General features: G+C 38.9%; 1 protein-coding gene across 2 annotated transcripts in view; it reads right to left on the bottom strand.

Annotated features, from left to right (window-relative positions):
• Nucleotides 1-17,725, bottom strand: part of SCAMP1 (secretory carrier membrane protein 1) — a 130,653-nt gene that overhangs the window by 64,697 nt on the left and 48,231 nt on the right. For both annotated transcript variants that reach the window (XM_065940059.1, XM_065940058.1), the window contains 2 exons: nt 1,853-1,951; nt 771-879 (listed from right to left, as the gene is read on the bottom strand). In XM_065940059.1, coding sequence (XP_065796131.1) covers nt 771-879; nt 1,853-1,951 — 208 coding nt within the window. The remainder of the gene's footprint in view (nt 1-770; nt 880-1,852; nt 1,952-17,725) is intronic.

Below are 17,725 nucleotides of genomic sequence, written 5' to 3'. Positions count from 1 at the left end.
GATCTTTATCTTTCTGGCTTACTTCACTCTGTATAATGGGCTCCAGTTTCATCCATCTCATTAGAACTGATTCAAATGAATTCTTTTTAACGGCTGAGTAATATTCCATGGTGTATATGTACCACAGCTTCCTTATCCATTTGTCTGCTGATGGGCATCGAGGTTGCTTCCATGTCCTGGCTATGATAAACAGTGCTGCAATGAACATTGGGGTGCACGTGTCTCATTCAGATCTGGTTTCCTCGGTGTGTATGCCCAGAAGTGGGATTGCTGGGTCATATGGCAGTTCTATTTCCAGTTTTTTAAGAAATCTCCACACTGTTTATAGGTGTTATTTTTTTAAACTTGGTTTGACACATATAGATATACTTGTGAGGATAGGGGCAGATTAACTTGAAATTGGTCTGAATAAACCAGAAGTTAACAGCTAAATGCAGTCAAACATAGGGTATACTCCCATGTACTCACAAAGCTTCAGCAGACCCAGCTGAAGGTCCAAGTGCAGAATGAAAGGCTCCTGATTTACAATAAAGTAAAACCATATTTTCATTCACTTGTGAAGAGTCAAACACTGTTCTAATCTATTAAAACACTGCAAATCAGCCAAGATCAGAGAACTACAGAGTTATCAAGCAGGAAATCTGCCATGTCTGATCTCCTTGATAGAATAACAGGGTCGAGTTTTAACTATAAGCCAAATGACCTAGAGCTGGTGCTGGCCTGTTTTAAGAGGTTAAGTTATTTTTATTTCAAACATCTTTGGATACTACCATGTTGACTGAGGTTTTGCATTTCTCGTTCTCGACGATCTAACTCTGCTGCTTTTCTTTCTAGTTCTTCCTGGCGCTTAAGAAGTTCAGCTTGGGCCAAGGCATGTTCCTACACAGAAAATAAGGGAACAGGTTGTCAGAAGTAGAAAGTACAGTAATATTTATGCTTCTACTATACTCCTACTTCTCTACTATGCTAGAAACTTAATTCAACTATTCCACAGTATAGGAATTCACTGAAGATTAGTTTCAGAGAATATTATGGAACTATTTGGCCCATTTTGGCCTTCTGGTTATGAAAAGCCTCAACAGGAATGTTGGGCCCACTAGGACAAGAAAAAATTCTCTCAGTAAGAGTAGTTAAAATCCTAAGGTAATTGGGAAAATGAAATTAATGGGAACCGTGGCTAAATTAGAACGAGGGGCAGAGACGAGAACAGTTGAGGAAAAGAGACAAACGGAGAAAAGGGCAATTGAATCAGCTCTTATGATTTGGATTAAATGGTACCTAAGGTTCCCAGCGCAAGAATACTGTATAATACCTTATATTTTACAAGATAATAAGGTAAAAGAAAGATATGGTTAAGAAATTCGGGTTTATAACTCCATCTGCCTTTATGTAATACCAGGCATCTTATTCATCTCCTTTTTTCTTGGTATTTTTTGCCACCTTCTATTTCCTACCAATATACTTTGCTTAGCCATCCTAACTCTCTTCCAATAATATCTATCTGATCTTATCATTGTTACTATAATAGAATTGTGTATTAAAAAGTGAGACCAAAAGCAATAAAAATTTCACTACACAAGTTATACACCAAGATGACAGGAATTCAATAACTGCTAATAATGGAGCAAAGCAAATCAATACTTTGAAAATGAGGTATGAGTATTATAGGGCTGAGAAACTACTAACCCAGCTTCAAAAGTGAGTTAAAAATTAAACAAGAAGGATAAATCAACTATACTCCAATAAAATTAAGTAATAAGGAATACTATATAAAGAAGTAGTTTGCTCTGAAAGCAAATGTTATTGATATTGCAATTTTCCATATGAATTTACACATGTAACATGAACTAACCTTTGCAATCTGTGTATAAGCTGGATGTTCCTCTGTTGGTTTCATTATTGCTGGCTGTGTACTGGGTACGTTAGGCATTTTCACATTACCTGGTGGAGGCTAGGAAGATTAAGAAAAGAGCAAATTACATAACATAGAAACCTAACTTCAACTTCTTTCAAAAAGTATATCAATAAAAACCAAAATGCCAAGAAGTGCCTCACTTCCTCTCCTAACTTCTCATAATCAAGTGTGTGGCAATGAGCTCTACTTAAAAGAGTTTCATCTCCATTTTCTCAAACTTGTTCATTTCTTAACTCTTCAGTTTGGCTGCTACTTCCAGCACTACACCATTGGCACTCTTCTCCAGAACACTGTTCATTAAAAACAAAATGAAAACAAAAAAAACCTGTAAGTATGTCTTTTTAGTAAAATACAGATAGCACCAAACTGAAGAATTTATACCAAGGTTAACGGTTCACTAGGTTAACTGTCCACTCTTTCCATCTAACAAAGTTATGTGACAGTGACCCTAAAAAGTAAATAGGAACAGTCTTGGCAGAACACCAGTAATACTCCTTGAAAAGAATAAAAGGGAAGACATTAGGGAGATGGAAAATAAACTGCACAGCTCCACTCTGCCAATGAGGATCAACAGTATGTGAAAGTAGCTGCAACTTCAAAAAGTAGGTAGATGTCTACAAGTAGGGAATTGGTTAAATTACTATATGTAGCATACAATGCAGTCATCAAAAGGAATGCGTTAGCTCTACAGGACGCCCTTTAAATACTAAATGAAATAAAGTCAACTACAGACCAGCTTGCATATGACTAATTTTTTTCTTTTATGAAAACAGTTGTATATGTCCAATTTTATGAACACACAGTTATATATGTCCAGAAAAATATCTAGAATGCCCAGCAACCTATCAAAGAGATTTGTACCTTTTGCTTTATACATTCTCTATTACTTGCCTTCTCTTCTCACTATACTACTTTTTCTTCAGTCAAAAAATAACTGTAGATATTCTTTAAAATAGCCACAAGAAAAAGAGGACAAGAAGAAAAAAAAAAGAGAAGAAAAAAAAGAAAAGAAAACATACCAGCAAGCAGCTGCAGAAAGAAGTTCAATGATCAGAAGAACTATTAAACTCAAAGACACTACCCATGCAGCTTGATTTTACTCTGACACAGCAAACAGCAGCCCTGAAAAGGAAGCCAGACACAACCAAAGATATAAATGGAGTACATCTGACTCTAAAATTCCTATGGAAATGTCAAGAGCTAAGAATAGGTCAAACAATTCTGAAGATGATGAAGGTAGGCAAACCTACAATAGCAAGACTTAATATAGAGAGGAGACAAGATAGCAGCAGGATAGGTGGACATGGAGTACATCTTTCTCCATGGATGCATCAAGAAAACACATTCAGATACAAAAGATCTTGCAGAACACCAGCTGAGAGCTGGCAGGATCCCCTGACTACCAGAAAGGAATTTAAATCCAAGCAAAACTCAGTAGAATGAAGGAAGGTAGGGAAAAAGAGGAGAGTGAGCAGGACTGGACCTATACCCAAGGGGTGGGGGAACTGGAGCAGGGGTCAGATTGACACATTGGAGCAGCTGCTTGGGACAGAGGGGTAGCACTTGAGGCCCTTGGAGGGTACAGCAGCTATCCGGTGACAGTCTGAATGGAGTGAGATCCACAAAGCCAATCCGTGCCACAGCCCTACATACCCTGGAAAGGGACAGAAGTCCCCTGGAATGCACGGTGGCTGAGAGCAGGAGTTTATGGGTTAGACTGCAATCTCAGGGCAAAGTCTACTGGTGACTGCAAGGACATGGCCCAAGGGGACATGAGGGAGAAGACTGCTGTGGTGAATGCCTTTGGAAGAAAGTTAGGCAACGATGGAGTCAAGGCAATACTTCTAAGCCATGCACAGGGGGTGGAGCCATCACTATAGCTTCTCTCTCCCCATATTCCAGCACAAGCAGCTGACCAATAAAGACCCCAGAGAGGGTGGCCCTTCAAGTGCCTGACGCAGTAAGCAACAGAGAAGGACCTCTGAACACCAGAGGCTAGAAAAAGACTCTACTAGTGCCATAGTTCCTGCACCTAGGTCTGCTGGTGTCCCCACACACTTGGCACTGCCAGACTCCCCACAATCCAAGCAGCTGTGCCGCCTCCATGCTCAACCCTTACTGGGCCAGAGTTTCCAGAGGCTAGAAAAAGTCCTAAGAGTTCCACATCTCCTGGGCCTGTGGCTGCCAGATCCCCTCGTACTTGGCACTAACAGGGTCCCTGCTATCCAAGCAGTCGGGCCACCTCCATACCTGGTACTCACCGGGGCAGACCCAAGTCCTCCAGGGCAGCCACAGGGGCAAACTCCTGTGGATGACCCACATGCAGCTGTTGTTGTTCAGATGCTAAGTTGTATCTGACTCTTTGCAACCCCATCAAGAACAGCATGCCTTCACTACCTCCCAAGGTTTGCTCAAACTCATGTTCATTGAGTCAATGATGCCATCCACCTATGTCATCCTCTGTAGCCCCATTCTCCTCCAGCACTCAGTCTTTCCCAGCATTAGGATCTTTTCCAATGAGTTGGCTCTTCACATGACATAACCAAAGTATTCCTTGGACCTTCAGGGTCAGCATCAGTCCTTCCAATGAGCTTCAGTGTTGGTTTCCTTTAGGAATGACTGGTTTAATCTCCTTGCTGTCCAAGGGACTCTCAAGTCTTCTCCAGCACCACAGTTCCAAAGCATCAAAAATTAAGGAATCCATCCCATTTACCATTGCAACAAAAATAACAAAGTACTTGGGAATAAACCTACTTAAGGAGACAAAAGAGCTGTATACAAAAAAGTGGTAAGACACTGATGAAAGAAATCAAAGACAACATAAACAGATGGAGAGATATTCCATGTTCCTGGGTTGGAAGAATCAATATTGTGAAAATGAACAGACTACCAAAAGCAATCTACAAACTCAATGCAATTGCTATCAAGTTAACAATGGCATTTTTCACAGAGCTAGAACAAAAAACTTCACAGTTTGTATGGAAACACATGAGACCCCCGAATAGCCAAAGCAATCTTGAGAGAGAAGAATGGAGCTGGAGGAATCAATCTTTCTGACTTTATACTACAAAGCTACAGTCATCAAGACAGTATGGTACAGGCACAAAAAAACAGAAATATACACCTATGCAACAAAATAGAAAGCCCAAAGATAAACCCACACACTTATGGGCACCTTATCCTTGACAAAAGAGGCAAGAAGATACAAAGGCAAAAAGACAGTTTCTTCAATAAGTAGTACTGGGAAAATTGCTCAGCTATGTGTAAAAGAATGAAATTAGACTATTTCCTAACAACATACACAGACAAACTCAAAATGGATTCAAGATTTAAATCTAAGACCACAAACTATAAATTCTTACAGGAAAACATAGGCAGAACACTCTATGACATAAATCACAGCAAGATCCTCTACTACACAATGGAAAAATTACTACATAATGGAAAAAAAAATTAACAAGACCTAATTCAACTTGAAAGTTTTCGTATGGGAAAGGAAACTACAAACAAAGTAAAAAGACAACCCTCAGAATGGAAGAAAATAATAGCAAATGAAATAATTGACAAAGGATTGACCTCCAAAATATACAAGTGGCTCATGCAGCTCAATACCAGAAACAAACAGCCCAATTGAAAAGTGGGCAGAAGACCTAAACAAGCATTTCTTCAAAGAAGACAAACAGATGGCTAATAAACACACAAAAAGATGCTCAAATCACTCATCATTAGTGAAATGCAAATCAAAACTACAATGAGATATCACCTCACATCAGTCAGAATGGCCATCATCAAAAAAAAAATCTATGAACAATAAATGCTGGAGAGCATGTGGAGAAAAGGGAACCCTCTTGCACTTGTGGGAATGTAACTGATACAGCCACTATGGAGAGTCCTTAAAAAAAGTAAGACTAAAACTATCATATGACCCAACAATCCTACTACCAGGCACATATCCTGAGAAACCCATAACTGACAAAGACACATGTATCCCAATGTTTACAACAACACTATTCACAACAGCTAGGACACGGAAGCAATCCGATGTCCACCACAGATGAATGGATAAGGAAGCTGTAGAACAGATATACAAAGGACTACTATTCAACCAAAAGAAGGAATGCATCTGAGTCAGTTCTAATGAGGTGGATGAACCTAGAGCCTATTATACAGAGTGAAGTAAGTCAGAAAAACAAATATCATGTATTAATGCATATATATGGAATCTAGAAAGATGGTGCTGATGAACTCATTTGTACGGCAGCAATGGAAACACAGACACAGAGAACAGAACTGTGGACATGGGCAGGGGGCAGGGTGGAAGGAGGGAGTGGCACGAATGAAGAGTATCATGAAAACATATACACTACCATATGTAAAACAGACATCCACTGGGAATTTGCTGTATGTTCAGGGAACTCAAACCAGTGCTCTGTGACAATCTAGAGGGTGGGATGGGGTGGGAGCTGAGAGGGAGGTTCAAATATGTATACCTCTGGCTGATTCATGTTGATGTACGGCAGAAACCAACACAATCTTATAAAGCAACTATCCTTCAATTAAAAATAAATAACTTTTTAAAAAAGACTTAACGTAGAGACATCCCTGGTAATCCAATGGCTGAGAATCCTCCTACTGTTTGAGGGACACGGGCTCGCTTCCAGGTTCAGGAGGATCCCACATGTCACATGGCAACTAAGTCTGTGCACCATAACCACTGAAGCCTGTGTGCCCTAGAGCCTGTGCTCCTCAACAAAAGAGCCTCCAAAATGAAAATCTAGAACAGCTGCCACTCGCCAACTACAGAAAGCCCATGAGCAGCAATGAAGATTCAGTGCAACAAAAATAATAATAATTTTCTTTTTAAGAAAAAGACTCAGTATGGTAATAAACAGTGTGGTACAGATGCCAAAGACAAGAAAACACCAATATACAGCAGGGAAACAGAGATAAATCCTGTAAAATTTGATACCTAATAGAAGTCATACCACAAAACAGTGCAGAAATAATGTATTAGTCAATAACTGAAGCTGAGATAACTGGTTAAGCAGATGGAATAATTAAACTAGATTTCCTACTTGATATCACATACAAATACATAAAAAGCAGAGACTTTGCTGACAAAGGTTCATCTAGTCAAAGCCATGATTTTTTCCATAGTCAGGTAAGGATGTGAGAGTTGGACCATGAAGAAGGCTGAGCATGGAAGAATTGATGCTTTTGAATTGTGGTGCTGGAGAAGACTCTTGAGAGTCCCTTGGACTGCAAGGAGATCAAGCCAGTCAGTCCTAAAGGAAATCAATCTGAATATTCATTGGAAGGACTGATGCTGAAGCTCCAATACTCTGGCCACCTGATGAGAAGAGTCGACTCATTAGAAAAGACCCTGATACTGGGAAAGATTGAAGGCATGAGGAGAAGGGGATGACAGAGGACAAGATGGTTGGATGGCATCACTGAGTCAATGGACAGGAGTTTGAGCAAGCTCTGCGAGATGGTGAAAAACAGGGAAGTGTGGCATGCTGCAGTCCATGGGGTCACCAAGAGTCGGACATGACTGAGCAACTGAACAACAATCACATACAAAAATAAATTCCATGTGGATCAATTACAAAAAGGTGAAAAAACAAAATTTAAACACTTTAAGGGAATGGCAAACCACCCCAGTATACTTGCCATGAGAACCCAATGAGCTGTATAAAAGGCAAAAAGATGTAACACCGAAAGATGAATCCCCCAGGTCGGAATGTGTCCAATATGCTACTGGGTAAGAGGGGAGGACAACTACTAACAGCTCCAGAATGAAGCAGCTGGGCCAAAGTGAAGATGATGCTCAACTGCAGATGTGTCTGGTGATGAAAGTAAAATCCAGTGTTGCACAGAAACGTGGAATGTTAGGTTCAAGAATCAAGGCAAACTGGACATGGTCAAGCAGGAGATGGCAAGAATAAACATTGACATCCTAGGAATCAGTGATCCAAAATGGATGGGAATGGGTAAATTTAAATCAGATGACCATTATATCTACTACTGTGGGCAAGAATCCCTTAGAAGAAATGGAGTAGCCATCACAGTCAATAAGAGTTCGAAATGCAGTACTTGGATGCAGTCTCAAAAACAACAGAATGATCTCGGTTCATTTCCAAGGCAAACTATTCAATATCACAGTAATTCAAGCCTATGCCCCAACCACTCATGCTGAAGAAGCTGAAGTTGATCAGTTCTATGAAGACCTCAAAGACCTCCTAGAACTAACACCAAAAGAAAAATATGTCCTTTTCATTATAGGGGACTGCATGCCAAAGCAGGAAGTCAAGAGATACCTGGAGTAACAGGCAAGTTTGGCCTTGGGGTACAAAATGAAGCAGCACAAAAGCTAACAGAATTCTGCCAAGAGAATGCACTGGTCATAGCAAACACCCTTTTTCAACAAAAGAAACGACTTTACATATGAACATCAGCAAATGGTTAACACCAAAATCAGACTGACTACATTCTTTGTAGCCAAAGAATGGAGAAGCTGTTCTACAGACAGCAAAAACAGGGCTGGGAGCTGACTGTGGCTCAGACCATCAGCTTCTCATAGCAAAATTCAGGCTTAAAGAGAGTGGGGAAAGCCACAAGGCCAGCCAGGCACAACTTAAATCAAATCCCCTATGAATATACAGTAGAGGTGACAGAGAGATTCAAGGGACTAGATCTCGTAAACAGAGTGCCTGAAGAACTATGGACAGAGATCTGTAATTTTGTACAGGCAGTGAACAAAACCATCCCAAAGAAAAACAAAAGCAAGAAGGCAAAATTGTTGTCTGAGGAGGCTTTAAAAATAGCTGAAGAGAGAAGTGAAAAGCAAGGCAGAAAGGTAAAGGTAGACCCAACCAAGTTCCAGAGAATAGCAAGGACAGACAAGAAGGCCTTCTTCAATAAACAATGCAAAGAAGTAGATGAAAACCACAGAAGGGAAAAAGACCAAAGATCTCTTCAAGAAAACTGGAAATATCAAAGGAACATTTCATTCAAAGATGGACATAATAAAGGACAGAAACTGTAAAGACCTAATAGAAGAGATCAAGAGATGGAAAGAATACACAGAAGAACAGTACAAAAAATATCTTAATGACCCAGATAACAACATTGGTGTGGTCACTTACCCAGAGCCAGACATTAATGAAGTCAAGTGGGCCTTAGGAAGCACTGCTGTCAATAAAGTTAGTGGAGGCTGCGATGGAATTCCAGCAGAGCGATTTAAAATTTTAAAAGATGATACATTCAAGTGCTACACTCAATATCCAAAGTGCCAGCAAATTTGGAAAACCGAGCAGTGACCACAGGACTGAAAAAGGTCAATCCTCATCTCAGCTCCCAAGAAGACTGTTCAAACCACAGGACAACTGCACCCATGTCCCACACTAGTAAGGTTATGCTCAAAATTCTGCACGCTGGGCTTCAGCATTACTTGAACCGAGAACTTCCAGACATCCAAGCTGGGCATTGAAAAGGCAGAGGAAACAGATCAAATTGCCAACATTTGCTGGATCACAGACAAAGCAAGGGAATTCCAGAAAAACATCTACCTCTGTTTCATTGACTTCGCTAAAGCCTCTGAATATGTGGATCATAACAAACTGTAGTTAAGAGAGATGGGAATACCAGACCATCTTACCTGTCTTCTGAGAAACCTGCATTTGGGTCAAGATGAAACAGTTAGAACCCTGTATGGAACAACTGACTGGTTCAGGATTGAGAAAGGAATATGACAAGGTTGCTTATGGTCACCCTGCTTATTGAACTTACAGGCAAAGCATATCATAAGAAGTGCCAGGACGGATGAGTTACAAGCTGGAATCAAGACTGCCAGGAGAAATACCAACAACCTCAGATATGCAGATGATACCACTCTAATGGGAGAAAGTGAAGAGGAACTAAAGAACCTCTCAATGAGACAGAGGGAGGAGAGTGAAAAGGCTGGCTTAAAACTCAATATTAAAAAAACTAAGATCATGGCATCCGGTCCCTTCACTTCATGGAAAATAGAAGGGGAAAAGGTGGAAGCAGTGATAGATATCCTCTTCTTGGGTTCTAAAAGCACTGCAGATGGTGACTGCAGCCATGAAATTAGAAGACAATTGCTTCTTGGCAGGAAAGCTATGAAAAGCTGAACACTGTGTTAAAGACATCACTTTTCCAACAAAGGTCCGTATAGTCAAGGTTATATGGTCTTTCCAGGAGTCACATATAGTTGTGAGAGCTGTACCATAAAGAAGGCAGAGAGCCAAAGAACTGATGCTTTTGAACTGCAGTGCTGAAGAAGACTCTTGAGAGCTCCTTGGAAAGCAAGGAGATCAAACCAGTAAATCCTAAAGGTAATCAACCTTGAATATTCATTGGAAGGACTGATGCTGAAGCTGACGCTCTAATACTTTGGCCACCTGATGCGAACAGCCGACTCACTGGAAAAGACCCTGATGCTGGAGAAGACTGAGGGCAGAAGGAGAAGGGGACAACAAAGCTTGAGATGGTTGGATGGCATCACCAATACAATCGAAATGAACTTGGGCAAACTCTGGGAGATGGTAAGGGACAGGAATCCTGGAATGCTGCAGTCCATGGGGTCACAAAGAGTCAGACAAGACTTAGCAAATGAACAACAAGAAGCAAAAAAATATACCTGAATATTTTCATGAATTCAAAGCACATAACAGCTTCTCAAATATATAAGCTACAGAAATCTTGGTGTATCCTGTCTATGATGTATTGAAAGTGAGTAAAGCAGCCTGGAACACAGTAAATGATCAATAAGTATTTACAAAATTAAGGTGGTAGTTGTTCAGTAGCTCAATCATGTCCAACTCTTTGCAACCCCATGGACTGCAGCACACCAGGCTTCCTTGTCCTTCACTATCTCCCAGAGCTTGCTCAAACTCATGTCCATTGAGCCAGTGATTCCATCCAACCATCTCATTCTCTGTCATCCCCTTCTCCTCCTGCCTCCAATCTTTCACATCAGGTCTTTTCTAACGAATTGGCTCTTCAAATCAGTGGTCAAAGTATTGGAGTTTCAGCATCAGTTCTTCCAATGAACATTCAGGACTGAGTTCCTTTAGGATTAACTGGTTTGATTACCCTTGTAGTCCAAGGGACTCTCAAGAGTCTTCTCCAACACCACAGTTCAAAAGCATCAATTCTTCAGCTTTTAGACAAAAAATAAGGTTAGCAAATACATAAACCATAAAGTTAATATTAATAAATTCAACTATACTGAAATACAGTAACAAGCTGAAAAGTCAATCACAAACTGGGAAAAACTGGTTACAACAGACTTCACCAAAAAAACCTGCTGCTCAGAATACCAGAAGAACTGCTACAAATCCATAAAGATACAAACTACTAACAGAAAAATAAGCAAAACAGACAAACAGACAATACAAAGAAAAGAAAACAGGAATAGCCAATAAAACTATGAACCAACGGTTTAACCTCACTAGTAATCAAGAAATATAAAAACAGTGACATACCATTTCCAAACTATGAGATAGGAAAATGTAAAGCCTGAAGTACCAAACTTTGTAATTACAGTGTATACACAGTGATGCTATAAAAATTAATGCACATGACCGAGAAGCTTTTCAAATCATTGGGAAAAGAAAAGATACTGATAAATGGTGCTAGGATCATTATTTAAATGTTTGGAAGAAAAAAAATCAGATCCATATCCTACCAGAATAAATTCCAAATGGATTAAAGTTCAATGAAAAAAGGAAAAAAAGAAACTATAAAGGTACTAGAAATAGTACAAGTACATAGAATATAGATGACTACCTGATCTTGGCTTGGAGAAAAGCCATAGGGTAAAGATTCATGAGAAATCACAATGAAAAGAAAATACACTTGACAACATAAAAATTTAGAGCTCCGATGATATAAAGCATTTCACACATGAGTTTAAGGCAAGTTCTAAATAATAAACAAATATAGACAATTAGTTTATATTTTTCATTATGTACAAATCAGTAAGAAATAGAAGAACATGTTATGGGGGGAAATGTATTTTAAAAACCCTTAACCAGGCAGCTTACACAAAAGAAATACAAAGAGAAAATAAATATATTCAAAATGTCAACCTCATCAGTAATCAAATGCAAATTTCACCTAACATTTTTTACGATCATTACCATAAGACTATCAAAATGTTTTGGAAAAGATGTGATAAAATGGATATTTCTAACACGCTGATATTGGGAATATAAACTAGCTCATAAAGTAATCCTAGAGACAATTTGACATTATGTTTAACAGCCACTGAAATATTTATACCCTATGACCCATAAACAGCTACTCCTGAAAAACAGCATACAGAAATAACACAAGATATACACAAATATGTGTATGTCAAAATGTTCCCTACAGCATTATTTATAAAAGCAAAGAAGTCAGAAATATACCCAAATGTCCAATAATAGATAAAATAGAGATAAATTGATAAATTATGATCCATTCATAGGAGAGTACATTATGAAACTATTTAAAAATTCTGAAAGAAAAATGAAATGAGAAAAGCTTCTACACAGAAGTTACAAAACAAAACTGTATGTGCAGTATAATCTCAATTTCTTATTTTAAAATGCATCAGTATGTTAACAGTGATTATTTCTGGCTAGTGGAATTTAAAGTTTTTTTCTTGTAATTTTTTATCTCCATTATAACTTTTATTATCAAAAGAACTGTACTCTCTATTCCAATTCCCTATTCCCTGACTCTAATATTTCATATTAATAGGCAGAAAAGCTGACCCTGTTCAATCCTAACTGTTCTCCAATTGGAAAATCAGACCCCTGAAGTATCACCCTCTTGGTTTAATGAGGATCAACAACAAAACAGTGACCAAGTAAAATGCCTGGCAAAGTTAGTTTTGCAGTACAATTCAGAAAAATCACACAAGAAATTATTCAAGAATTTACCCTGGTGAAACTACAGTATAAATTCTTTTTTTTTAATTATTTTTTATTGAAGAATAATTGCTTTACAGAATTTTGCTGTTTTCTGTCAAACCTCAACATGAATCAGCCATAGGTATACATATATCCCCTCCCTTTTGAACCTCCCTCCCACCTTCCTCCCCACTCCACTCTCCTAGGTTGATGCAGAGCCCCTGTTTGAGTTTCCTGAGCCACACAGCAAATTCCCGTTGGCTGTCTATTTCACATATGGTAATGTAAGCTTCCATGTTACTCTTTCCATACATCTCATCCTCTCCTCCCCTCTCCCCATGTCCATAAGTACATTCTCTGTGTCTGTTTCTCCATTGCGGCCCTGTAAATAAATTCTTCAGTGCCATTTTTCTAGATTCCATATATATGCATTAGAATACACTATTTATCTTTCTCTTTCTGACTCACTTCACTCTGTATAATAGGTTCTAGGTTCATCCACCTCATTAGAACTGACTCAAATGTGTCCCTTTTATGGCTAAGTAATATTCCATTGTGTATATATATCACAATTTCTTCATCCATTCATTTGTCAATGGACATCTAGGTTGCTTCCATGTCTAGCTGTTGTAAATAGTGCTGCAATGAACAATGGGATACATGTGTCTCTTTCAATTTTGGTTTCCTCAGGGTATATGCCTATTGCTGAGGCATATGGTGGTTTTATTCCCAGTTTCTTAAGGAATCTCCATACCGTCTTCCATAGTGGCTATATCTATTTACATTCCCACCAGCAATGCAAGAGTGTTCCCTTTTCTCCACATCCTCTCCAGCATTTATTGTTTGTAGACTTTTTGACGAGTGCCATTCTGACAGGTGTGAGGTGGTATCTCATGAAACTACAGTATAAATTCTTTACTGCTTTAAGTAACAAATGAAGTATTAAGTATAATGAATCAGTAGGTAAGAATGAAGGCTAGTTTAGAGCTAGTATTTTATATATTTGAGGTAATAGTTGCTGAGGTTATAGCAATGATGAGAAATGGTGGAGAAGCACAAATCTCTAATAACACTGACATTAACCTGATTGTTAGTATCCAAATAATTTCTTCAAATTTGTCAATGCTAGCTAAATCTCTGCCCAGCTCTGGAACCAGGATTTCCATCAGCCACAATATGTATGATTAGCCACCTTAAGTCGAGTATATAATATTGTCATTATTAACAACATGCTCTAATAATGGCTCCACATTCTTTTCCAACTTTTCACATCTGCACATACGAATAAAAAGAAAAATAAAACAATCCACTCAACACTTTCATTTACAGCAACACAGCAGATCACACATTTGCAGAGACACCTCTGGTTTGCACTACCTAAAAGTACTGTTCAAAATTGAGAAAGGCGTGCATCAGGACTGCATACTGCCACCCTGCTTACTCAACTTCTATGCAGAGTACATCATGAGAAATGCCAGGCTGGATGAATCACAAGCTGGAATCAAGATTCCCAGAAGAAATATCAATAACTTCAGATATGCAGATAACACCACCCTTATGACAGAAAGCAAAGAGCAATTAAAAAGCCTCTTGATGAAGGTGAAAGAGGAGAGTGAAAAAGCTGGCTTAAAACTCAAAATCCCAGCTGTACTACAAAGCAACAATCATCAAGACAGTATGGTACTGGCACAAAGACAGAAACATAGATCAATGGAACAAAATAGAAAGCTCAGAGATAAATTCACGCACCTATGGACACCTTATCCTTGACAAAGGAGGCAAGAATGTACAATGGCAAAAAGACAATCTCTTTAACAAGTGGTGCTGGGAAAACTGGCCAACCACTTGTAAAAGAATGAAACTAGAACACTTTCTAACACCATATACAAAAATAAACTCAAAATGGATTAAAAATCTAAATGTAAGACCAGAAACTATAAAACTCCTAGAGGAGAACATAGGCAAAACACTCTCTGATGTAAATCACAGCAGGATCCTCTATGACCTACCTCCCAGAGTAATAGAAATAAAAGCAAAAATAAATGGGACCTAATTAAACTTAAAAGCTTTTGTACAACGAAGGAAACTATAATCAAGGTGAAAAGACAGCCTTCAGAATGGGAGAAAATAATATCAAACAAAGCAACTGACCAAGATTTAATCTCAAAAACATACAAGCAACTCCTGCAGCTCAATTCCAGAAAAATAAGTGGCCCAATCAAAAAATGGGCCAAAGAACTAGACATTTCTCCAAAGAAGACATACAGATGGCTAAAAAACACATGAAAAGATGCTCAACATCACTCATCATCAGAGAAATGCAAATCAAAACCAAAATGAGGTACCGTTACATGCCAGTCAGGATGGCTGCTATCCAAAAGTCTACAAGCAATAAATGCTGGAGAGGGTGTGGAGAAAAGGGAACCCTCTTACACTGTTGGTGGGAATGCAAACTAGTACAGTCACTATGGAGAACAGGGTTGAGATTCCTTAAAAAACTGGAAATAGAACTGCCATATGACCCAGCAATCCCACTCCTGGGCATACACACCGAGGATACCAGAATTGAAAGAGACACGTGTACCCCAATGTCATCGCAGCACTGTTTACAACAGCCAGGACATGGAAGCAACCTAGATGTCTATCAGCAGATGAATGGATAAGAAAGCTGTGGTACGTATACACAGTGGAATATTACTCAGCTATTAAAAAGAATGCATTTGAATCACTTCTAATGAGGTGAATGAAACTGAAGCCTATTATACAGAGCGAATTAGGTCAGAAAGAAAAATACCAATACAGTATATTGATGCATATATATGGAATTTAGAAAAATGGTAACGACGACACTATATGCGAGACAGCAAAAGAGACACAGATGTAAAGAACAGACTTACAGACTCTGTGGGAGAAGGCGAGGGTGGGATGATTTGAGAGAATAGCATTGAAATATGTATATTATCATATATGAAACAGATCACCAGTCCAGGTTCAATGCATGAGGCAGGGTGCTCAGGGCTGGTGCACTGGGTTGACCTTGAGGGATGGGGTGGGGAGGGAGGTGGGAGGGCGGGTCAGGATGGGGAACACATATACACCCACGGCTGATTCATATGAATGCATGGCAAAAACAAACACAATATTGTAAAGTAATTAGCCTCCAACTAAAATAAATTAAAAAAAAAAAAAAAACCTCAACATTCCAAAAACTAAGATGGCATCCAGTCCCATTACTTCATGGCAAACAGATGGGGGAAAAAAATGGAAACAGGGCTCTAAAATCACTGAGGATGGTGATTACAGCCATGAAATTAAAAGATGCTTGCTCCTTGGAAGAAAAGCTATGACAAACCTAGACAGCATATTAAAAAGCAGATTGATCATTTTGCCAACAAAAGTCTATATAGTCAAAACTACGGTTTTTCCAGTAGTGATGTACAGATGTGAAAGCTGGACCATAAAGAAAACTGAGCACCAAAGTATTGATGCTTTTGAATTGTGGTGCTGGAGAAGATGTGGGAGTTTCTTGGGCTGCAAGGAGATCAAACCAGTTAATCCTAAAGGAAATCAACCCTGAATATTCAACTGATGAAGGACTGATACTAAAACTGAAGCTCCAATAATTTGGCCACCTGATGTGAAGAACCGACTAATTGGAAAAGACCCTGAAGCTGGGAAAGACTGAGACCAGGAGAAGGGGGTGACAGAGAATGAGATGGTTGGATGGTATCATCAACTCAATGGACATGAATCTGAGCAAACTTCAGGAGATAGTGAAGGACAGGGAAGCCTGGCGTGCTGCAGTCCATGGGGTTGCAAAGAGTTGGACACGACTGAGTGACTGAACAGGAACAACAAAAACTCTGAATCAAATTTCACTTAAATAATATTGTAAATATATGACTAAGCTAACAGGAAATCCTGAGAGGCCAGAAAGTAAGTAAAACTGTGAATCCAAATAAAGAAGAGCCTTGATGTCATCTCATTAACAAAATCACCAGAATTCAATAAACTAGAGGCAAAGCTTGGGAGTCCATACAAGGTAAAAATCAATCTGAGATCACTGCATAAAGCCAGGACTTCTAAAAAACCAACATTCTCAGTGCATAAGGAAAAGAGCAGCTTCACAAAAAGAAACAGCATGAATATTTGCCTCTCTTGCCCTTGACTCTGGACAGGAAAGGAAAAAATAAAAATAAAAATTTTCCTCAGGAACTAGTAATCCTAAACCTACCATACTGAAGACTTGGGGCCAGGTTTCACACTACAGACAAAATACTCCAAGTTGAAATTTTCATTTCAAGATAACCCAGGTTGCAAGATAACAAGGTGGCAAAAGTAGAGGAACATACTGTAGAACTAAGCTTCAAAGAATTTTCACAGCTCAACCTCCAAGTAACTTTGACTCCTGATTTAAATACAGAAGGAAGCAAGTCATCATAAGCAAAGATCCACAGATCCACAAACTAGAAAGACCAGAAATACTGGAATAATACAAACAGAACTTACAGAAATGAAAACTATAATAATTAGAATTATAAATTTGATACACAAAAATGAAACAGCAGAGTAGACAAAGCTGAAGTGATAATTAGGGAAATAGAACTGGGTCTAAAGAAACTGCACAGAATGTAGCAGAAAGACTGGAAAAAAGGAAAATGTGAAACATTAGGAGAAATAAGAAGAGAGTGGGAAGGTGTGAAAGAGAGGTCCACTGGAAGCAAACAGAGAGAATGAGGGAGAATTAGTGTTCAAAGGAAACGTGAGGACACTAATACCCGGACTCCAGACTCCAAATCCTACACCAGATTTCTTAAAAGTTAGGAGCCAGACACACTAGAGCCCAAGAGCAAATCCCAAGAGACCTTAAAACCACAAAAAGAAA

The sequence above is a fragment of the Muntiacus reevesi genome, chromosome 7, assembly GCF_963930625.1.
Source record: "Muntiacus reevesi chromosome 7, mMunRee1.1, whole genome shotgun sequence".
Taxonomy (NCBI): domain Eukaryota; kingdom Metazoa; phylum Chordata; class Mammalia; order Artiodactyla; family Cervidae; genus Muntiacus; species Muntiacus reevesi.
The sequence above is the reverse complement of the archived record's forward strand: the minus strand, read 5'-3'. Positions and strand labels throughout refer to the sequence as shown.